The sequence below is a fragment of the Carcharhinus amblyrhynchos genome, chromosome 1 (genome assembly GCF_965287045.1).
Source record: "Carcharhinus amblyrhynchos chromosome 1, sCarAmb.v2.hapA, whole genome shotgun sequence".
NCBI classification, from domain to species: domain Eukaryota; kingdom Metazoa; phylum Chordata; class Chondrichthyes; order Carcharhiniformes; family Carcharhinidae; genus Carcharhinus; species Carcharhinus amblyrhynchos.
In genome coordinates, this window is record NC_137324.1 from 22,836,309 (window position 1) to 22,861,441 (window position 25,133).

The 25,133-nt window shown below is 42.7% G+C and overlaps 1 protein-coding gene across 2 annotated transcripts in view; it reads right to left on the reverse strand.

Moving 5' to 3' along the window:
* Positions 1-8,933: 8,933 nt before the first annotated feature.
* ddrgk1 (DDRGK domain containing 1) overlaps positions 8,934-25,133 on the reverse strand; it is a 103,700-nt gene continuing 87,500 nt past the window's right edge. For both annotated transcript variants that reach the window (XM_080197229.1, XM_080197320.1), the window contains exons 7-9: positions 21,442-21,498; positions 15,019-15,067; positions 8,934-11,745 (exon numbers count right to left, since the gene is read on the reverse strand). In XM_080197229.1, coding sequence (XP_080053355.1) covers positions 11,573-11,745; positions 15,019-15,067; positions 21,442-21,498 — 279 coding nt within the window. In that variant the 3' untranslated portion in view covers positions 8,934-11,572. The remainder of the gene's footprint in view (positions 11,746-15,018; positions 15,068-21,441; positions 21,499-25,133) is intronic.

Genomic DNA, 25,133 nt, shown 5'->3' on the forward strand with positions numbered 1-25,133 from the left:
GAATGACCCACATTCTTCTGTGGATTTTCTCACAGGAAAATTGTTCCAGTCTACCTTGGCCAGGTCCTGCCTTAATTTTGTTAAAATCTACCCTTCCCAATCCAAAACCTTTTTCTGTAACTTGTCTATTTCTGTGTCCATAATAAATTTGAATTGAACTATTGTCGCTATCATCAAAATGTTCCCCCAGCAACACATCAACGAACTGTCCGGCTTCATTCAGAATTGAGTCCAGCATTGCTTTATCCCTTGTTGGATCCTCTACATATTGATCTAAAAGGGTTTCCTGTATACACTTTAAGACCTCTACTCCATCTAAGCCCTTAACATGATGACTATCCCAATTAATGTTGGGAAAGTTGAAATTATCTAATATAATTACTCTCTTATTTTTACACCCTTCTGCAAATTGTGCACATAGCAAACATGTATGTTCCTCGACTGGAAACCATAGATGAACAGAGATATCCACTGCTTGCTGAAGTCCAGGTCTGAAGCATTCAGGTCAGGTGACACTGACTTATACAAGAAAGCCAGATATGATCTAAGGAGATCCATTAAAGATGCCAAAAGACAATACCGGACCAAGCTAGAGTCCCAGGCTAGCCAATTATGGCAAGGCCTGCAAGACATAATAGGCTACAAGACGAAGGCATGCAAAATTGCTGGCTCCAATGCACCCCTCCCTGATGAGCTCAATACATTCTACGCCCATTTTGAGCAAGAGGTCAGTGACAGCATGCCCTCCACCCTGGAATAACTTGTACCTGGCGTCACCATTGCAGATTCAGAGAAGCTTTCTTGAAGGGAACCCATGGAAAGCCGACAGCCCAGATGGGGTATCTAGATGTGTACTCAGATACTGCATGGATCAGCTGGCAGAGGTACTCACAGACATCTTCAACCTCTTTACAACAATCTGAGGTCCCTATCTGCTTTTAGAAAATGGCCATTATCCAGTACCTAAGAAAAACCAAGCAGCACGCCTTAATGACCATCGGCCGGTGGCTCTGACAGCCATCATTAGGAAGTGCTTCGATGGGTTAGTCTGCACAAATCAATTCCAGCCTCCCGGACTACCTGGTCCATTACAGTTTCCCATCACCGCAACAGGTCCACAGCAGACGCCATTTCCCTGGCCCTGCACTCAACCCTGGAACACCTAGATAACAGGGACGCCTATGTCAGCCTCCTATTTATTGACTACAGCTCAGCCTTCAATGAAACTCGTCTCCAAATTCTGTGGCCTGAGCATCGGCTCCTCCCCCTGCGACTGGATCCTGAACTTCCTAATTCACAGACCACAATCAGTTAGGATAGACAACAACACCGCCTCCACGATCATCCTCAGCACCAGTGCTCCACAAGGCTATGTTGTCTGCCCCCTACTATACTCCTTATACACCTATGATTGTACGGCCAAACTCCCCTTTAATTCAGTTTTCAAGTTTGTTGATGACATCACCGTGTGGGTTGGATCTAAAACAATGACGAGGCAGAGTATAGGGATGAGATAGAGAATCTGGTGAACTGGTACGGCAACAATCATCTCTCCCTCAATGCCAACAAAACAAAGAAGATTGTCATTGACTTCAGGAAGCATAAAAAACATGCCCCTGTCTACATCAATGGGGACGAAGCAGAAAGGGTCGAGAGCTTCAAGTTTTTGGGTGTCCAGATTACCAACAACCTGTCCTGATTCCCTCTCACCTCTTCCCATGCTGACACTACAGTTAAGAAAGCCCACCAAAGCCTCTACTTTCTCAGAAGACTAAGGAAATTTGGCATGTCAGCTACAACTGTCACCAACTTTTACAGATTCACCATAAAAAGCATTCTTTCTGGTTGTATCACAGCTTGGTATGGCTCCTGCTTTGCCCAAGACCGCAGGGAACTACAAAAGGTTGTGAATATAGCCCAATCCATTACGCAAACCAGCCTCCCATCCATTGATGTTATTGACACTTCCCACTGCTTCAGCAAAGCAGCCAGCATAATTAAGAGCCCCACACAAACCTGAACATTCCCTTTCCACCTTCTTCCTTCGGGAAAAAGATAGTCTGAAGTCATGCACTAACTGACTCAAGAACAGCTTCCTCCCTGCTGATGCCAGACTTTTGAATGGACCTACCTTGCATTAAGTTGATCTTTCTCTACACACTATGACTGTAGCACTACATTCTGCATCCTCTCCTTTCCTTCTCTATGAACAGTATGTTTTGTTTATATAACGTGCAAGAAACAATACTTTCCACTGTATGTTAATACATGTGACAATAATAAATCAACTCATATTTGCTCTTCAACTTCTGGGGGTTTATAATAAACACCTAGCAATGTAGTTGTCTTTTTTTTAATCCCTAATCTCTACCCACAAAGTTTCATTTGATGCCCTCCAAGATATCATCTCTTTACTGCAATAACTGCCTCCTTCACTAATAATGCAATGCCTCCTTTTTTATCCCCTCCTCTCTTTTGCCTAAACATTCTGTATCCCGGGATATTGAGCTGCCAATCCTGCCAAGTTTAATTTAGATAAATGTGAGGCAATGCATTCTGATAGATCGAACTAGGGAAGGACTTACTCCGTCAATGGTAGGGCATTGGGAAAAGTTACAGACCAAAGAGATCTAGGGGTACAGGCTCATAGCTCGTTGAAAATGGAGTCACAGGTGGATAGGGTGATGAAGAAGACATTCGGCATACGTGGTTTCATTGGTCAGAACATCGAATGCAGGAGTTGGAATGTCTTGTTGAAGTTGTACAAGACATTGGTAAAGCCACATTTGGAATACTGTGTACAGTCCTGGTCACCCTATTATAGAAAGGATATTATTAAACTAGAAAGAATGCAGAAAAGATTTACTAGGATGCTACCTGCACTTGATGTGAGTTGTAAGAAGAGGCTGGATAGACTGGGACTTTTTTCCCTGGAGCATAGGAGGCTTACGGATGATCTTATGTGGGTCTATAAAATAATGAGGGCTATAGATAAGGTAGTCAATATCTTTTTCCAAAAGGTAGGGGAGCCTAAAACAAGAGGGCATTGGTTTAAGGTGAGACCAGATATGAAAGGGTGCAGAGGGGCAATTTATTCACACAGAGGGAGTGAGCATCTGGAATGAGCTGCCAGAGACAGTAGTAGAGGCGGGTACAATTTTGTAGTTTAAAAAGCATTAGACAGTTACATGGGTAAGATGGGTATAAAGCAGTATGGGCCAATTGGGGATAGTTTCGTGGTAAAAACTGGGTGGTATGGACAAGTTGGGCCGAAGGATCTGTTTCCATGCTGTAAACCTCTATGTCTCCACTCCTTATCGCCAATGTAATAATTTTAATCAAAGCCAGTCATCAATCACCCTTTATTCAGCGTGTTCTGAAAACCGTTCAGCAGCCAGACTGGAGGCAAACCCTGAGTCTTTCGACTATCAGCCTGAGTGGAGCCAGCTGGTTTTAAACCCCCCTCCCCACACCCTTCCCCCACTGCTTCTTTATTGCGCAAGCCTCCAATTGCCTAATAGGGGAGCAGGTATTCCTGATCATCTCCCATGGCCATAACAACTCACAAGCAGTGCTAGCACTATGGCACAGTGGTTGGCACTCCTGCCTCAGCACCAGGGGCCTGGGTTTGATTCCTGGTTTGGCTCACTGTCTGTGTGGAGTCTGCACATTCTCCCCGTGTCTGCATGTATTTCCTCTGGGTGCTCTGGTTTCCTCCCACAGTCTAAAAGATGTGTTGGTTAGGTGCATCAGCCATGCTAAATTCTCCCTCAGTGTATCCGAACAGATGCCGCAGTGTGTCGACTAGGGGGTTTTCACAGTAACTGCACTGCAGTGTCAGTGTAAGCAGACTTGTGACAGTAATAAATTATCTTTAACTGAAAACATTTTTCTTCATGTGGCTTTCGCTTCTTTTGTCAATTACTTCAAATCTTTTCAATTCTTTCACCAGTGGGAACAGTTTCTCCCCATCTGCTGCCATATTCTACTGTTAAATCCGTGTTGTTGCTAAAATCTGAAGCATGCAGTCTCATTATCATAATTACTAAGCTGTCCCACGAGAGCAGGCCACCCATGCACCCTGAACCCATAACAGCTAAATTAGGGGGTGGGATTGGGGTCAATTTGTCATTTCTATGTCAGCTGCATTCAGGGCATCATGGGACAGACATTGCAACCTTACCATCTCAAAGTAAGTAGTCTCACAACACCAGGTTAAAGTCCAACAGTTTATTTAGTAGCACAAGCTTTTGGAGCACTGCTCCTACATCAGGTGAGTGTCCAAACCAAGGTACAGATTCACCACTCAACTGAAGAAGCAGCGCTCCGAAAGCTTGTGCTACCAAATAAACCTGTTGGACTTTAACCTGGTGTTGTGGAGAGTCTGGTGGGTGTGGAGAGTCTGCAGAAGGATCTAGATAGGCTGGGCGAATGGGCCAGGAAATGGCAAATGGAATTTAATGTTGGCAAGTGTGAGGTGGTCCACTTTGGTAGGAAGAATGGTAGGAAGGACTATTACTTACGTGGCGAAAAACTGCAGCAGGCGACGGTGCAGAGGGACCTCGGGGTCCTTGTGCATGAGTCGCAAAAACCCAGCCTGCAGGTGCAGCAGGTGGTCAGGAAGGCGAATGGGATGCTGGCCTTCATAGCGAGGGGGATTGAATATAAAAGTAGGGAGGTCTTGCTGCAGCTGTATAGGGCATTGGTGAGGCCGCAGCTGGAGTACTGTGTGCAGTTTTGGGCGCCGCACCTGCGCAAGGATATTTTGGCCTTGGAGGGAGTGCAGAGGAGGTTTACTAGGCTGATACCGGAGTTGAGGGGGTTGAGCTATGAGGAGAGGCTGAATAAACTAGGCTTGTACTCGTTAGAGTTTAGAAGAATGAGGGGAGATCTCATTGAGACGTATAAGATGATGAATGGGATGGATAGGATAGAGGTGGAAAGACTCTTCCCGCTCAAAAAAGACAGTAGGACTAGGGGGCACAGCCTCAAGATAAAGGGGGGGCGGTTCAGAACGGAGTTGAGGAGGAACTTCTTCACTCAAAGGGTGGTGAATCTCTGGAATTCTCTGCCCGTTGAAGTGGTGGAGGCTGCCTCGCTAAATATTTTTAAGAAGCGGGTTGATGGGTTTTTGATAAGAGAGGGGATTAAGGGTTATGGGGAGAGGGCGGGAAAGTGGAACTGAGCCACGACAGATCAGCCATGATCTTATTGAATGGCGGGGCAGGCTCGAAGGGCCAGATGGCCTACTCCTGCTCCTATTTCTTATGTTCTTATGTTGTGAGTCTACTTACTGTGCCCAAGCCCAGTCCAACACCAGCAACCCCACATCATATCATCTGCAAAGAAACAGCCCAATACCAATTCTAGGCACAGTCAATGGGCCTAGATAAGTCAATAAATCATTTACAAACATGGTGGGCACACTTCGGACTGTAAAACAGAGTGGCATTAACAACATTCTAGGCTGTGTTTAGATATCATTTTTAAGGAGGCACAAAAAATTGCACAAGTGTAAATACAGCTCGCCTTCTCAAAATAATTTGATGATAGCGGAATTCCAATGAGTCAAAATTTGATGATGTAAAATTCCACTTGTATTGAAGCTATCGACCATTCCCAGAATGAGAAAAGCTATCAAACAGTGCCCATGATTAGCTGAAATTCCACACTGGTTGATCCAGTTTAGCTGAACCTCAATTCAGCGCCAGCAAAGATAATGCTGAAATCCTTCATGGGCTTTCAGCAACACAGTGGCGCAGTGGTTAGCACTGCTGTCTCATAGCACCATGCACCTGGGTTCAATTCCTGGCTCAGGTCACTGTCTGCGCGAAGTTTGCATGTTCTCCCTGTGTCTGCATGGGTTTCATCCGGGTGCTCTGGTTTCTTTCCACAGTCCAAAAGATGTGCGGGTTAGAGGGATTGGCCAAGATAAATTGCCCCCTTAGTGTCAGGGGACTAGTTAGGGTAAATGGGGTTACAAGGATAGGGCCTGGGTAGGATTGTGGTCGGTGCAGACTCGATGGGCCAAATGGCTTCCTTCTGCACTGTAGGATTCCATGGATGACAAGTGCTCCTACAATGCAGACAAGCCAGCCTCTTCCGCCAGGGTACATATGAACATGCTGATCAGAGCAGGATGGTTAGAAATTTGCTGAGCTCATAAGCTTTGGTGCAAAGCAAAAGCTCCCAGAAAAGTAGTAGTATAACAGTTCCATTTGTTCAATTAAAGTGCAATAAAGATTATTTTAAAAATTCTTTTCCCACAACACAACCATCCCTCCCTCCCCCAACTAGGGTGGTATTTAATGCCTTTACCAAGGGCTCAATGTGTAACATTTAAGTTTATTTATTAGTTACAAGCAGGCTTACATTAACACTGCAATTTAGTTACAGTGAAAATCCACTAGTCGCCACACTCCGGCACCTGTTCAGCTACGCTGAGGGAGAATTTAGCATGGCCATTGCCCCTTGCCTACGCGTCTTTTGGACTGTGGGAGAGAACCAGAGCACCCGGAGGAAACTCACGCAGACACGGGGAGAATGTGCAGACTCCGCACAGACAGTAACCCAAGCTGGGAACCCGGGTCCCTGGTACTGTGGGGCAGCAGTGCTAACCACTGTGCCACCGTGCACCAGGTTACAGAAACATGCATTCACATGGTACATTGCGCCTCCACATCTTCCATGATGTAGTTTATTATATGAATTTCCAGTCCCCTTGGATTTGACTCAGATTTTACTGTACTACAAATTTAAGTCTATTTATTGGGTTAAGTTGCACTTCGGATTGAAATTGTGACTCATCCAAACGTTTTACTCATTTTCTCTTGCAGATGTTGACAGGCCTATTATGGATTTGCATTTTCTCTTTTGATATCAAATAGGAAGTTTTTCAGATGCAAATAAAAATATATTTGCTCTCAAATCTTCTGAAATGTATTAGTATCTATTATAAACAAATAGTGTGTGTTTTCCTCTAACTTTTAAGATCAGTAAATTTAATTTGAGAATCATTTCTGAGAGAAAATGTCCAATCAGCATTTTAAGACTTCCTCTACAATGGCTGAAATTTCAATTAAATATTTTTAATTTAATTTAGAATATCACATTTAAAAGCCAGTAAGAAAAATAATAATTAAACAATTTTTATTTTGCAAATATCTACAACCAATATTTCAATTTCTTTTCGAAAACCACTCCAAATCAGGAGTCAAAAGCAGGAGATGAGAGCACCACAGAAAAGTACATTTTCATATGAGCTTATATTTGGTACAAGGGAAAATTCCAAAAACTTGCCTCAGTAATGTAACAATGTTGTATAGAATGCAAATTGCAATTTAACAAAACTCTCTATATAAAAACTGGTTAACCTCTCTACTCAAATGTATATGTGTGTATGTATGTATGTATATATAAAAACACACACACACACACATATATGTGTGATTACATATCCATCAGCTATACTGCCATCAAATAGTTCAGAGAAACAGTTAACATCAAGTCAGTATGACTTCTTCAGAGCTGAAGTGAGGTAAAAATATGATGGATACAACATAGAAACATAGAAAAACTGCAGCACAATACAGGCCCTTCGACCCACAAAGATCTGCCGAACATGTCCCTACCTTAAAGATTATTACGCTTACCTATAACCCTCTATCTTACTAAGTTTCACGTACTTATCTCAAAGTCTCTTAAAAGACCCTATCGAATCTGCCTCCAGCACCGTTGCCGGCAGCTCATTCCACACACCCACCACTCTCTGAGTGAAAAACATACCCCTGACATCTCCTCTCTACCCACTCCCCAGCACCTTAAACCTGTGCCTTCTTGTGGCAACTGTTTCAGCCCTGGGAAAAAGCCTCTGATTATCCACTCGATCAATACCTCTCAACATCTTATATGCCTCTATCAGGTCACCCCTTATCCTTCGTCTCTCCAAAGAGAAAAGGCCGAGCTCCCTCAACCTATCCTCATAGGGCATGCTCCCTAATCCAGGCAACATCCTTGTAAATCTCCTCTGCACCCTTTCCACGGCTTCCACATCCCTCCTGTAATGAGGCGACCAGAACTGAGAACAGTACTCCAAGTGGGGTCTGACCAGGGTCCTACGCTCAAAAAAGACAGTAGGACTAGGGGGCCCCAAGATCCTTCTGATCTTCCGCACTGCCAAGAGTCCCACCATTAATATTATAATCTGCCATCCTATTTGACCTGCCAAAATGAACCACTTCAAACTTATCTGGGTTGAACTTCATCTGCCACTTCTCCGCCCAGTCTTGCATCCTATCAATGTCTCACTGCAACTTCTGAGATCTGTCCACACTATCCACAACACCTCCAACCTTTGTGTCATCAGCAAACTTACCAACCCATCCCTCGACTTCCTCAACCAGGTCATTTATAAAAATCACAAAGCGTAAGGGTCCCAGATCCCTGGGGCATTCCATTGATGACTGACCTCCATGCCGTTATATACTGTTAAATGCTGAATTCACTGCCACCTCTCCTCCAGGAATACCTATCTTAAAGTTCTGTGCTTCTCTCTGATGACATTTCCATTGATCTCTTTCAGATATGTTCACCTTCATTGTTTTCCATTTCCCTTCCAGTATCTGCTTGAACTTTAAGCCACTATTAGCACCTGCCTTAGTCTTTAACACTATCTGAGTAACTCAACTGAACTAGGCATTATTCGATAGTGTAGAACAGCTGTATCATGCAGTTGTCTGAAAGAATGAGTTTATTTTTAAGGTCTGGTTTTGCTGTTCCTAACAAGACTTACAAAACACACAAATATACAGATAAGGTATTGAAGAAAGGAATTGAAAGGTGGTGTGTTTGACTCAAAACATTAACTCTGTCTCACTCTCCAAAGTTACTGCAGACCTGCTGAGTTTTCTCGTTTTATTTCATACTTCCAGCGCTGACAGTATTTGGCTTTTATTATTTTATATAGAGTGACTTCTGATCTTCAACCTACATGTTACACAATTCCTGTAAAAAACACTGCTATGCCCAAATGTTGAATTATGCAAACCAGTAACTTCTGTTTAACTTGTATTCATGACAGTAATCATACTTAGGCTGGACACAAAGGGTGCAATTTTCCCAAAAGAAATCAAAGTGCCCAATGGGCAGGAAAACAAGATATCCTCATTTCCTCTGGGTGCTCCGGTTTTCTCCTACAGTCCAAAGATATGTGGGTTAGGTTGATTGGCCGTGCTGAATTGCCCCTTAATGTCAGGAGAGATTAATAGGGTAAGTACGTGGGGTTACGGGAATAGGGCCTGGGTGGGTTTGTTGTTGGTGCATGCTTGATGGGCCAAATGGCCTCCTTCTGCACTGCAGGGTTTCTATGATTATAATCCTGCAATTGGTCACAGCATTGGCCTGTTAGAGATTCATTGTGCAAATGGGGTGTATTATTTATATTCAAATATCTAATTTCAATTCCCATCAGAAGTTGCTGCTCAAGCTGGTTTATACAACACTGGTTGGAAGTTCTCAGCAGGCTTATTTGGGCTAGTGTTTTTCTCAAACTAGCTCAACTGGCCAGATAATGAGCCAGGCCACAAGTCAACAAAAGCAATAGAACAGGAGGAGAATCCTACTCTAGAGAATAGAAAATAGGTGAAGGACTATTTTCAGATGGCACACAGAGAAGCAGTAGTAAATCACCACCTTACAAATAAATAAAACAAAAACCCAACTAAATTATAAATGCAAAATAAAGCACTTCTGAAAAAAAGAGACATGTTGTCAAAGGTTTACCCCTTGCATTCATCAGGCCAGATTCACAAGGTTACTAATTGTAGCAGGATCAGTGATTTATACTGCATCCAAGAAAGTGCTGATTGGTTGTCAAGTTGGCTCCAATTGGTAGAGGCATTGCCATGGAGGATGCACCAGGGAACAGTTAACTGCCAAGCTTTCCTTTAAACTCAAATCAATTAGGTCAACTCTGATTGGTAGAGGCATTGATCTGGAGAATGAGCTGCTGATTGGCTATCCCTAAGCTATGATTGAAAAGGGGGCAATATGTGGAAATGCTCTTTGGGACCACAAAGGACATGGGTTGTGTACAAATATATAGTTTTTAGCTCTCCTATGTGAACAACACTGTAAGCCAGTCTGATGATCCTAAATTGTTTTCTGTGTAATTCTTTGCTTAATTAGGATTGTTTCATAAATACTACCTAAAAGCAGAATCAAATCTAACATTAGACAGTGGATAGCACAGTGGGCACCACAGTGGCATAATGGCCAGAACTGCTGCCTCACAATGCCTGGGACCCAGGTTCGATTCTGGCTTCAGTGACTATCTGTGTGGAATTTGCACATTCTTCCCATGTCTGCATGGGTTTTCTCCCACAGTCCAAAAATGTGTGGGTTAGGTTGATTGGCCATGCTAAATTGCTCTTTAGTGTTAGGGGGATGTCGGGGGGATTAGTAGGGTAAACATGTAGGCTTGCAGAGGTGGGATTGTTGTCAGTGCAGGCTCGATGGGCCGAATGGCCTCCTTCTGCACTGTGGGGATTCTATGATTCTAAGTATGTTCTGAGTTTTACAAGAATGGGTTGGTTGAGAAAAGGAATGTGCTGTTTGATCTTGCAGTCACTGGGAGGTACGGCCTACATACCTGGCGTCACACAGACACTTAAATGCTTATACTGCATTATTCATTGTGATAGACAAAATGTCTTTTTGACTTTACATCAACGTCCTAAATGTGAAGAATACCTCTCATGGTGCTGCTGCATAGTGGCAGTGTGAAACAGACAGCTTCCCCTGTTGCTCAAAGCTTTGAGACACCTTAACCTTCCAGCACAATCAGAGTTAGGCTGGGCAATTTTCAGGGCCAGAAGTGGCAATTATTGGCTCATTCACGAGTTTGTGTGATTATATATAGTGAGCAATAGTCTGATCAGGGTTAGTATTATCCCACAGGATGGCTTTGTTGCACCAGAGTGCAACAAGCTTGCACTGTGAGCAAAATTAGCTCACAGTGTAGATTTACAAGGTTGCCTATAGGCCAATCTTATGGCACGGAGAACTCTAAGAATCCCAATGGGTATGTGGATAAGAAAATGGAGGCTTAAAGTAGGCAGTAGTAGAGAATTCAATGGCAAATTTCTCATCCAGCACATCAAGAGAGATAGTTTAACTATTCCATTTCAAAGGTGAATTTGAGCACAGGATGGAGCCCATTAAGGTGTACAAGGAAATTCTTACATGCGAATGTGGATTCAAATACTGACAACGTATCATTTACATTTTAGAGTTACACAAAGGAAAAGTGGTTAGGTGTCATTCCATCAAAGATGCGTTTTGCATGAAAACCAAAGATTTATGTGACAGCTGGGTCTAAAGTGGATCCTATGGCAACTGCACAAGTTGCTGAGTTCATAAGTTCAATGAAGACAGGTTCAGACAATGGCGGTGTCTGGATCACCATAATGCAATGTGGCATGTGAAAGCATTTTCAAAAAGAATTCAGTTGGAACTGAGAAATCAAAACAATATAGTTTGCAGCTTTATTTGTATTTAAATAATTGAGTGAATATTAGGCCATAGTTTCTGGAGTAGACCTCGAGTCCGGATTAAGATTGATCAGTGTGTTGCTGGCTTGTGCCAGTTCAACTATTGAAATGCGCCCTTGCTGTCTGATAAACTGAGCCACTGCTGCAAGTTCGCCTTCAGTGATGTAGATGAATTTTCCACGATCATCTATGACACCTGGAAGAAAACTAACTTTCATTAATTACTAACACTGTGTGTTCACTATCTGAACAAAATAAATATGTTTTTAATGCTCTATACTGCCAATTATTTACTTAGAGAATACAAATCAACACCAGAATACACTGCTTTTTTTGAAAACAATTTTCTTGCTGATAATTCTATCAGTTCATTAAAACAGATCCACTTTAACGAACCTCAAAGTCTTTTTTTAAATGCCTCAGTAGTTACAGGAGGAAAGGAGGATAGCTTGCCAGAAGTTCTGAGGAAATTAGATTGGGAACAGGGTCTAAATAAAATCAATGCAAGTAAAACGTTGATAATAAGGAGACTGATGGATCTGAAGAGTGGTAAATCCCCAGGACCTGATGGTTTCCAACTGAAAGGAAGTAGGGGAGCACATTGTTGATGCCCTATCATCTTTCCAAGTTCCCTAGATTCAGGACTCGTCCCTCTGGATTGGAAAATTGTTCATGTCACTGCTTTTTAGGAGAGTGAAAGAAGAAAATCAGGGAATTATAGGGCAGTTAGCCGAACATCTGTGGTGTGGTAATTATTGGAGTCTATAATCAAGGATAGGATAACTGAACACCTCGAAAATTTTCAGTTAATAAGAGAGCCAGCGTGGATTCATCCAGCGTGGTTAGCGTAGCAGTGATTAGCACTGCTACCTCACAGCACCCGGGACCTGGGTTCGATTCCCAGCTTGGGTCCGTGCAGAGTTTGCAGAGCCCCTCTGGGTGCTCCAGTTTCCGCCCACAGTGCGAAAGAAGTGCTGGCTAAGTGTCTTGGCCATGCTAAATTCTTCCTAGTGTACCCAAATAGGCACCGGAGTGTGGCAACTAGGGGATTTTCACAGTAACTTCATTGCAGTGTTAATGTAAGCTTACTTGTGATTAATAAATGAACTTTACACAGGTTTGCCTAACAAACCTCACTGAATTTTTTTGAAGAGGTGACTAAAGTAGTGGACAGGGGAACGTCTATGGATGATGTTTATATGGACTTCCAGAAGGCATTTTTTCTGCACTCTCCCCTTTCCTTCTGTACAGTATGCGTCATCTATATAGTGCACATGAAACAATACTTTTCACTGTATACCAATACATGTAACAATAAATCAAATCATTTGATAAACCCTACATAACAGACTGTTAACTAAGGTAGAGGCCCATAGAATTGAGGATAAATTACCGACACAGCTGCAAAATTGGTTTGAGCAGCAGGCGACAGAAAGCAGGGATAATGGGTAGGTCATCAAGACATGTTGTGACTAGTGATGTCCCACAAGGATCTTTGTTAGAGCCTCAATTATTCACATTATTTTATCAACTACTTGGATAATGCACAGAAAGTCATATATCCAAATTCGCTGATGACACAAAGTTGAGCAGCATTGTGGACAGTGTAGATAATAGCACAAAATTACAAAGAGATATTGACAGACTATGTGAAAGGGCAAAACAGTGGCGAGATAGATTTTGATGTAAGCAAGTGTGAAATTATCCATTTTGAACTGAAAAAGGATAGATTAGGGTACTTTCTGAATGGTATGAAATTCAACATAATGGATGTTCAAACGCAAAAGTCTTTAAAATGCCACGAACAGGTGAAGACAATACTCAGGATGGCTAATGAAATGCTGACCTTTACATCTAGAGGACTGCAGCACAAGGACCCGACTTAGAGTATTGAGGGAAGATCTGGGCACTGTACGTTAGGAAGGATATATAGGCGTTGGAGAAAGTACAACGTAACTTTCAAGAATGATGCCTGGACTTCAGGGGTTAAGTTATGAGGAAAGATTATGCAAATTAGGGGTCACCAGTGGAGTGCCCCAGGGATCTGTTCTAGGACCCTTGCTGTTTGTCATTTTCATAAATGATCTGGATGAGGAAGTGGAGGGATGGGTTAGTAAGTTCGCCAATGATACGAAGGTTGGTGGTGTTGTGGATAGTCTGGAGGGATGTCAGAAGTTGCAGCAAAACATAGATAGGATGCAAGACTGGGCGGAGAAGTGGCAGATGGACTTCAACACGGATAAATGTGTAGTGGTCCATTTTGGCAGGACCAACGGGATGAAGGAGTACAATATCAAAGGTAGGAGTCTTAGCAGTGTTGAGGAGCAGAAGGACCTTGGGGTCCGGGTCCATAGGACGCTCAAATCGGCCTCGCAGGTGGAGGATGTGGTCAAGAAGGCGTATGGTGTACTGGCCTTCATTAAATCGAGGGATTGAGCTTAGGAGTCAGGAAGTAATGCTGCAACTTTATAAGACCCTTCTCAGACCCCACTTGGAGTACTGTGCACAATTCTGGTCGCCTCACTACAGGAAGGATGTGGACGCTATTGAAAGGGTGCAGAGGAGATTTACAAGGATGTTGCCTGCATTGGGAGGCAGGTCTTATGAAGATAGGCTGAGGGAGCGAGGTCTCTTCTCCCTGGAGAAACGAAGGTTGAGAGGTGACCTGATAGAGGTTTAAAATGTTGATAGGAATAGATAGGGTGGATTTTCGGAGGCTATTTCCCAGGGCTGAAACAGTCACTGTGAAAGGACACAGGTTGAAGGTGCTGGGAAGCAAGTACACAGGAGATGTTGGGGTAAGTTTTTCACTCAGAGGGTGGTGAGTGAGTGGAATCGGCTGCCGTCAGTGGTGGTAGAGGCAAACTCACTGGGGTCTTTTAAAAGACTTCTGGATGAATATATGGAATTTAATGGGACTGGGAGTTACAGATAGTTCTATGACTTGGTAGGTATGGATGTGATCGGTGCAACTTGTGGGCCGAAGAGCCTGTTTGTGCTGTAGTGTTCTATGTTCTGTGTTAAATTAGGCCTTTCCTCTCTAGAACTTCGAAGATTAAGGGGCGAACTGATCAAATTTTTCAAGCTAATATCAGGAAAAGAGAGAGTAGATAAAGATAAACTGTCTCTACTATTTCCACTGGCATGGACATGATGAGCCAAATGGCCGCCTTCTGCATAGTTCAATGGTTGGAGATTCTAAAACTAATAGGCATAGCCTAAAATTAGAGCCAGACCATTCAGGGGAGATGTTAGGAAGTACGACTGCACACAAAGGGGAGGATATATTTGGAATTTTCTTCCACAAATGGCAGTTGATAATTGTTTTAAATGAGATAGATACATTTTTGTTAAGCAAATATATTAAGGGATATGGATCAAAGGCTACAGATTAGCCATGATCTCACTGAATGGCAGTGGCTCGAGGGGCTGAATGGCCTTCTCCTGTTCCTATGTACCAGTGGCTTACCTGTCAGAGTTCCTTCAGCAATCAAATCTTGGAGTCTGTTAATAGCATCCTTAAAACAAATTAAAAATTACTAATTAGAAGGCAGTCAAAATATTGAATCACATTCCACTGACAATTAAGACATGCTAAACTATTCAAATTGTTTCAGTTGAGTCAAATTATCTGCACAAAAGTGAATTTCCAGCGAGGGTCACTATGTAGTGATCAGAAACAGGAATTCTAGCTGATCCTTTCCCACTCAGCCCAATTCCAATCATTTCCCACTGCTCCATTGCTGCCAGCTGCAACCCGTCCTTTTTAAAACTCTCTCATGGAATGTGAGCATCACTGGCAAGGGCAGCATTTGTTGCTCATCCTTAATTGCCCTCAAGAAGGTGATGGTGAGCTGCCTTTTTGAACCAGGTGCAGGTGTACCCATGGTGCTGTGAGGAGAGGAATTTCAGGATTTTGACTCAGCAACAGTGTAGGAACAGTGATATAGTTCCAAATTAGGATGTTGTGTGACTTGAAGGGGAGGTTGCTTGTCGTGGTGCTCCCATAAATTGTGCTGCCCTCATAAGTGGGAGGGGTCACCGGCTTGGAAAGTGCTGTCAAAGTAGCCTTGGTGAACTGTATGGTACACACTGCTGTCACCATGCATCAGTGGTGGAGGGAATTAATGTTTAAGGTGATGGGGTGCTAATTAATTGGATGGCTTTGTCCTGGATAGTGTCAAGCTTTGAGCATTATTGGAATGGTACTCATTACATTTTCCCTTTCGAAGATGGTAATTTTCTGGCACTTTTGTGGTCTACAACTTACTTGCCACTCACCATCCAAGCCCAAATGTTGTCCAGGACTTGCGGCTGCTACAGTATCCGAGGAGTTACAAATAGAACTGATCACTCTGTAATCATCAGTAAACCTCCCTACTTCTGACTTACGATGGAGGGAAGGTCGTGACCAATAAGGAGTCAAAGGTTATTGGGGGTCGGCTAGAAAAAAGTGGAGTTAAGGCATCAATCATTAGTGTTTCCCTCTCTCTCCTCTAACCAAAAAAAGGCACTGAGGAGGGCAAGCAAAGTAAAAACAAGGAGGCCTAGCTGAGAGGACCAACCCGTGAGACCCAAATCAGCACTCAGGAAGCAGAGACTGAGGGCAGTAAGTGTATGAATAATGCTCGAGTCTTTGAGGAGGCTCAGCCCCCAAGGCCAGAATCAGAACCCCAGCCTTCAGGATTATTTCCTGCTGACGTCAGACTTTCAAAAGAGAGGAAGGCTCCCAATTGGTTCTTTATAAATCAGGTCACCTGTGTCCTTAACCCATTCATTCCCAGGATCATAGAAGTAGAATCTGAGCTACATTTTGTAAGGTAAGAGTTTTTTTTTCACACTTCGTTGGAGCGGGAGATTTTAATTTTCCTCATATTGACTGGAAATCCCTTAGGGCTAGGGTTCCAGATGATGAGGAATTTGTTAAGTGTGTCCAAGGTTTTTTGGAACAATATGTAGATAGTCCGACTGGAAAGGAGGCTATATTAGACCTGTACTAAGGAATGAGCCAGGACAGGTCATCAAAATTGCAGTAGGTGAACGTGTGGCAAACGGCGATAATTCCATCAGGATTTGATGCTCTTGGAAAAGGACAAGTGTTGTCCTAGGGTTAAGGTGCTAAATTGGGGGAAGGCTAATTATAACCAGATTAGGCAAGATTTGGAGGCTATTGTTTGGGAAAGCGTATTTGAGGGTAAATCCACATCTGGGATGCAGGACTCTTAAGCAGCAGCTGATTGGAGTGCAGGACAGGCACATGCCAAGAGGTCTAAACAACTAAAAACAGATAAAACACTTGAAGAATACAGGATAAGTGGAAAAGAACTCAAACAGGGAGCTAGGAGGGCAAAAAGGATCACGAAATGTCCTTGGCAGGCAGGATTAAGGAGAATCCCAAGGCATTTTATACATATATTAGGAACGAGAGGGTAGCGAGAAAAGTCAGTCCATTTAAGGACAAAGGAGGGAAATTATGTGTAGAACCAAAGGGAGTGGGTGAGATTCTTAATGAGTTTGCATCGTATACACGAAGGCAAGGGACATGTTGATTGATGGTGTCTCGGAGGGGATTGTAGAGGATGACTCCTCCAGAGCAAGTCATCATTACAAAGGAGGAAGTGTTAGGTGTATTAAAAGGTATTAAGGTAGGCAAATCCCCAGGGCCAGATGGCACCTATCCAGATTATTGAGGGAGACAAGAGAGGAAATTGCTGGGCCTCTTACAGAAATCTTTGATTACTTGTTGGCCACAGGTGAGGTCCCAGTGGATTGGAGGACAGCCAATGTTGTTCCTTTGTTTAAGAAGGGTAGCAAGGATAACCCCGGGTAATTATAGGCCAGCGAGCTTGATGTCAGTGATAGTGAAATTGCTGAAGATTCTTAGGGATAGGATTTATACACAATTGAACTGAATGGTCTTATTGGCAACGGACAGCATGGTTTTGTACAAGGGAGATCATGTCTCACTAATTTGACTGAGTTTTTTGAAGAGGTGACAAAAATTATTGACGAGAGAAGGGCTGTAGATGTTGTTCTTCCTTTAGTAAAAGATTTGACAAGATCCCCCATGGCAAAAGGTGCAAAAGGTTAAATCACATGGGACAGGGCGAACTAAGCTAGATGGATTCAGAACTGGCTTGGCCATAGAAGACAGAGGGTACTGGTGGAAGGATGGTTTTTTGAGTGGAGGTCTGTAACTAGTGGCCTTCCGCAGGGATCAGTGCTGGGACCTCTGCTGTTTGTAATATACGTAAATGACTTGGAAGAAAACATAGCTGGTCTGATTAGCATGTTTATGGATAATGATGAAGATTGTCAGAGAATACAGCAGGATATGGATAGGCTGGAAAATTGGGCGGCGAAATGGCAGGTGGAATTTAATCTAGACAAATGTGAGGTGATGCATTTTGGTAGATCCAGTTCAGGTGGAAACTATAAAATAAACGACAGAACCATCAGGAGCACAGATACATAGAGAGATCTGGGAGTTCAGGTACACAGATCCTTAAAAGTGGCAGCACTGGTGGAAAAGATGGTGAGGAAAGCATATAACATGTTTACCTTCAACGGACAGGGCATTGAGTATAAAAGTTGGCAAATTATGTTAGTTATATAAAACGTTGGTTCGGCCACATTTGGAATACTGTGTCCAATTCTGATCACCATACTACCTGAACGACATGGAGGCTTTGGAGGGAATACAGAAAAGGTTTACCAGGATGTTGTCTGGTATGGAGGGTATTAGCTATGAGGAGAGATTGAATAAACTGGGATTCTTCTCCCTGGAAAGACGGAGACTGAGGGGCGACCTGATAGAAGTTTATAAAATTATGATGGGCTCAGGTAAGGTGAAGCTTTTTCTCAGGGCAGAAATGACAATTACAAGGGAGCAAAAGTTCAAGGTAAAGGTTCAGTAGAGATCTGCAGGTGAAGTTTGTTTTTAAACAGAAGGTGGTGGGGGCCTGGAATGCACTGCCAAGTGAGGTGATTGAGACAGACACGTTAGGGACATTTAAGACTTGTCTGGATAGACATATGAACAGATGGGGAACAGAGGGATACAGGCAGTTGGTCTAGATAGGACAATGCGATCGACGCAGGCTTGATAGCCGAAGGGCCAGTTCCTGTGCTGTACTCTTTTTTATTCATTGTCTTATTGAATGCTGCAACAGACTGAAAGGACCAAATGGCCTGCTCTTGCTCCTGTTTCTTGTGTTCTTATGTTGATGAAGCAGCTAAAGATGGTTGGACCTGGGGCACGAAGGAACACTTGAAGTGATGTTCTGAGGCTGAGATAACTTACGATGAGTTAAACGTAATCAGGGATTGAATATAGAATTTTCCTACTTTCCATGTAGTTAGAACTCTGGTGAAGCTACAGCTGGAGTACAGTGTGCAATTCTGGTCACCACATTATCAGAAGGATGTGATTGCACTGGAGCGGGTGCAGAGGAGATTCACCAGGATGCTCCACAGGATGGAACATTTAAGTTATGAAGAGAGGTTGGCTAGGCTTGGGTTGCTTTCATTGGAGCAGAAAAGACTGATCGAGGTGACAAGATTACGAGAGACATGGACAGAGTGGATCAGGAGCAGCTGTTCTCATTAGTAGAAAGGTCAGTCATAGGGGGCAATGGTGAGGGGCAGGAGGATGTGAGGAAAAACACTTTTTTTACCCAGAAGATGGTGACGGTCTGGAATGATTGGTAGAGGGGAATTGCCTCACGTCTTTTAAGTAGTGTCTGGATGTGCACTTGGCACATAACATTCAGGGCTATGGGCCAAGAGCAAGCAGATGGGATTAGGTGGGAGTTCAGGTGTTTCTCGTGTGCCAGCGCAGACTTGATGAGCCAAAGGGCCTCTTCTGCATTGTATGATTCTATTAAAAATATATCTCACTGAGCAATTCCAACTGATCCTTCAGGGGAACTCAAGTCGATTTTGTAATAATGAAATCAAGAAACGGTAAATCTGCTAGCTAATTATGGAAAGTCAAAACATTATCTGTCCCTTACAGCTAAGTCCTGGGGACAATAGAATAAAATGACATTTGCAATTTACTGGATGTGCAAATCTATGAAAAAATAGGACGAATTATTGCAATTAGTCATCAGACATGGAGTTTGATGCAAAATGCAACCAAAGAATTACATTAAACACTGATGCAGCTTTCTTAAAGTTACCATATATCCATTTCTTCTTCATGGGAGTTGCTTTACATTGCATTGCTTTGCCACAGTTGCCTTCATTAACAACAGTGTTTGCAGTTCAAATGTTACTGAGCAAAATTCTTGGGCCCCAGCTGTTCATGCATAAATAAATAATCTGGATGAGGGAACCAAATGTAACATTTCCAAGCTTGGTAACAAAACTGGGGGGGATTCTAAGTTGTGAGGAGAATGCAAGGAGGCTTCAAGGTGATTAAACAAGTTGAGGAGTGGGCAAACATAAGAAATAGGAGCAGGAGTAGGCCATCTGGCCCTTCAAGCCTGCCCCGCCATTCAATAAGATCATGGCTGATCTGTCGTGGCTCAGTTCCACATTCCCGCCCTCTCCCCATAACCCTTAATCCCCTCTCATCAGAAACCCATCAACCCGCGTCTTAAAAATACTTAGCGAGGTAGCCTCCACCACCTCAACGGACAGAGAATTCCAGAGATTCACCACCCTTTGAGTGAAGAAACACAAGGCAGATGCAGTACAATGTGCTTGAACGTGAAGTTACATGCTTTGCTGTGAAAAACAGAAGTGTTATTTAAATGCTGGTGTATTGGGAAGTGTGGACGTAGAAAAGGATCTGAGTATCCTTGTACACCAGTCAACAAAAGTAAAGAGGCAGGACCAGCAAGCAATTAGGGAGGCAAATATTATGTTGGCTTTCACTGCAAGAGAATTTGAGTTCAGAAGTAGGGATGTCTTACTACAGTTATACAGGGCCTTGGTGAGATCACACCATGTATTGTGTACAGTTTTGATCTCTCTACCTAAGAAAATATATATTTGCCACAGAGGGAATGCAATGTACTCTTGCCTAATCCCATCTGCTAGCACTTGGCCCATAGCCCTGAATGTTATGAAGTGCCAAGTGCTCATCCAGACACTTCTTAAAATACGTGAGGCACTTCCCCTCTACCAATCATTCCAGACTATCGCCATCCTCTGGGTAAAAAAAAGTGTTTTTCCTCACATCCCCCGAACCGCCTGCCCCTCACCATTGCCCCCTGTGACTGACCTTTCTACTAAGGAGAACAGCTGTCCCTGACATGGGGATTGGTGGGACTGTCCTACGAGGAGAGATTGGTTCGAGTAGGCCTACCAGCAGTTTATAATCTTATTGAAGCACTTAAAAATTCTAACAGAGCTGGACAGACTAGGTGCAGGGAGGACATTTCCTGGTTGGAAATCTACAGTAAGAAGTCTCACAACACCAGGTTAAAATCCTGATTCACCTGATGAAGGAGCGTGACTCCAAAAGCTTGTGCTACCAAATAAACCTGTTGTGAGACTTCTTACTGTGCTTACCCCAGTCCAGCGCTGGCACCTCGACATCACGGAAATCTAGAACCAGGGGATACTGTCTCAGGATACAGGGTAGACCATTTAAGACTGAGAAGAGCAGAAATGTTATCATTCAAAAGGTAGTGAACCTGTGGAATGCTCTACACAGAAGGCTGTGGTGGCCAAGTCACTGAAAGAGATAGATAAATGTTTAGATTTTAAAGGCATCGAAAGGTATGGGAAGAAAGGAGGAACGTGGCACCGAAATAGAGGATCAGCCAGTATCATACCAAATGGCAGAGGAGGTTCGAAGTGCTGAGTGGCCTTATCCTGCTCCTAGTTTCAATGTTTCTGCACCCAGAAAGGAAAGAGCTCTCTTTTTAATCCAGCTTACCTGTGTCCTCAAGCCAAAATGAGAGGCTAGATCTTCCAAAAGAACAACCTTTGTACTCTAGAAGAAAATGTACAAGATAGTGGTCATACTGACAGCACTGTAATAATTAGAATTCCAAAGATTACAGATTGAAATACCACTGAAAAATAATTCTACAGTGTGTACACAAAATTGTAACTTAACAAGCACTAGTCCCAAGTTACCAACACTGAACAAAGCTCTTGGCTGCTGGCAATTTACTGAAAAATACTTAGTGAAAAAGTTGCATGCTGGCTGAAGTTGAATAGTCGCTGGTTAGCAAAGTTAAATTTAGAATATAAAAAATTCCTAACCTCCATTCACAACAATAATTTTAATGTTTGACTTATGCATTCTTCTCAAGAAGAGATCTTTCTCTATTCACTCTCAAAATATTTTATAATTATAAAAACTGATGATTTTCCTCTTAATTATCTGTGTCCAATCACTGGTAATTTTGTTATTTATCCATCCTGCCTCTTCTGGCTCATGGACCAACTTGTGAAGACAAAACAAATCCTATGGAAGCTATATGGCAAAAATGTTATTCAGTTTTTTTAAAATCAAGAAGTATCCACCTTTTAGGATGGTTCAACTGTCAGGTTTATATGACAGATCTTCAATGCTGATTATACCCAAGTAAAAACTAGCTGGGAAAGATAACTAAAGAAATTGGAAAGGTAAAGAGCGACATGCTCAGATATGCAGATTTACTCAACCTAGAGATCAAGACCGAAGAAATGCTGAAGGACAGAGCAGCCAAACTGGAGAACTGTCTACTATGGACTGAGAAATAAAGTGTGCAACCAGCCCATGGAATTCAGTTCTCATAGCTGGGAGCTGCCAAAATCCATCTTCTGTTCTTCTCTGATGTGGGGAAAAGGGTGCGGATGAGTCAAAAGCATGACAACATCACCCTCGGATGACCTGAATAATAAGAGGAGCCAGAAGGGGCGAAAGAGAGAGAGAAAGTGAGAGAGAGAGAGAGAGAGAGAGAAGGGAGAGGCTTGCCTTCATAACATCATGAAGCATTAGTTTTGCAAACAATTAATGATTAAGCAGTCCAAAATGGCTAAAGTGGACTTCCATCAGGTTTAAACTAACACGTAAAGCAATGTTCGTTCAGGATATGACCCTAAACTTAAAAGTCATTCTTGTCTGAGTGCCAAATGGTGCCAAGTTTTTTTTCCCAAAAAATTGTATAAACAGAAAATCATGGGATAATTTACTTCCAGCAATCTAGGTTGGATTTGACTAGCGATGTCAAAGGTAAGTGCAGTGTCCAACTTACTATGGCCCAACTTGAAGTCAAGGATTATAATTAATATGCAACAGTCCAGTGGCTTGGTCAAAGGTATAACTTCCTTTTTAATCTGGTGAAATAAATATCTACCTATGCATTTTTGTATCTATTTGTAACTATTAACTCCAGTGAATTTTTCAAAAAGGCCAACATACAATATGATTTTAAACATTGTGTTGAGTTGGCAGGAACTCCATATATCATGGTAAGCAAGTAATGAGATTTTTACCAGTGCATTGTACTGTAAATACTCTGGAGAAAATGACTAATGGTTCCAACAGTAAGTCATAGACCACAATGGTCTTTCCTCACTTTCATAAGAAACTGCAGTCCCATCATTTCTTACCAAGTACTGTACTGTTGATATAGAACACCTTCCTACCTGCGTGCTATCTGAAATTATCTATTTGAAGATACCCTCCTACTTACTTCTCAGTGGCCTACACTCCTACTTATTCACACTACATACTAACATTATTCATACATCTGTCTCTTTTTGACTGCTTAAGATACACAAAATTGTCTTGCTACCCACGACCACTTCCATGTAGATGGACAAGTGCAGCAGATACATGGAAACACCACCTCTTGCAAGTTCCTCTCTAAGCCACTCACCATCTTGACTTGGAAATATATCGCCACTCCTTCGTGGTTGCTGGGTCAAAAATCCTGAAATTCCCTCCCTAACGGCATTGTGGGTCAACCCACAGCACGTGGACTGCAGTGATTCAAGAAGGCCACCTTCTCAAGGGCAACTATAAAGTCTTATATAAAATTTATTTATTAGTGTCACAAGTAGGCTTACATTAACACTGCAATGAAGTTACTGTGAAAATCTTCTAGTCGCCCCACTCCGGCGCCTGTTCAGGTACAGTGAGGGAGAATTTAGCATGGCCAATGCACCTAACCAGTACGTCTTTCAGATTGCGGGAGAAAACTGGAGCACCTGGAGGAGGAATCCCACGCAGACACTGGGTGAACGTGCAGATTCCACACAGTCACCCAAGCCAGGAATCAAACCCAGGTCCCTGGTGTTGTGAGGCAGCAGTGCTAACCACTGTGCCAAAATGCTGCCCCCGAGATGGGCAATAAATGCTGGTCAGGCAGCAAGGCTCATGTCCCCCGCATGAATAAAAAGAAAATACCCATTTATTAGTGTCTTAAAGACGCTCATTAAAAAGGTCAAAAACTATTTTGCAATTTAACGTCTCCCATCTTCCATTTGATCATAGATATTTCCTTTGGTTCTTTCTCCACTTTTTCCCCTTTTAACTGCTTAAAAACCATTAGTCCTGATGAAAGGTCATTAAACTGAAAAGATGGCCAGAATTTTTCAGCTGTTCACAACAGTGGGATCTTCTGGTCCCCCCCAGTGGTGAACCTCCAACCATGGGTTTTCAAGCAGAGTGGGGTAGTTTCAATTGAAAATCTCATTGACAGCAGTGAGAACAGAAGATCCTACCGCAGGCCAACTCTGGGCCGCCTCCCTTGAACTGAGTGACTCCCACAGTATCGCAGAGGGCAGTTAAAAATCAACCACATTGCTGTGGATATAGAGTCAAATATAGAGCAGACCAGGTTGTGGTCAGCAGATGCCTTCCCTGAAGGACATTAGTGAACCAGATGGGTTTTTACAACAATTGACAACAGTTTCTATATCATTACTAAGACTAACTTTTCAATTCCAGATTATTACATGAATTCAAATTCAAATTCAAATTCAATCATGGCAGCTGCCATGATGGGAATTGAACTTTTGTTTCCCGAACACCTGGGTATCTGCTAGTCCAGTGACGTTACCATTATGCCACCGTTACACCTCACACATCATTCAATCTAAAATGGATCTGTCGGGTATTTTATTTTAATGCAGTCTTTTACTATCTTATTTTCAATGAATCAAAATTCGTGGTGGTGGTCACCACTAGACCAGAATATCCCGTTTAAAATCAAACAGCTGTCTACTTGATTCTAAGTTTCTGCTTCCTAACTAGAAGGTCAAGTCCTAGAGGTATCCATTTACTACATGTAATCAGACATGTTTCACAGTCTTTGTTTGAGTCATAACAAGTACAAAATAAATATATGGATGAGAATACAAGGTATTTCTCTTGTGTATTTTAAAGAATGTCAAAGTACTACAGTGCCAAATGCATTAGCATCCACCACAGCCAGCAGACTGATTCATATACTACCTCCATACATCCAAGTAGGATAACTAAAATAATATTTATGCCCAATTAGTCACATAATTTTTCATTCTTATCTTGTGGTTTCGCACTTGCCTACACACCAGCTGCATAAATCAGTAAGGAAGTGGAGGTGTTCAACTAATTCACTGACTGATAAATGCGTCTTAAATCATATGATA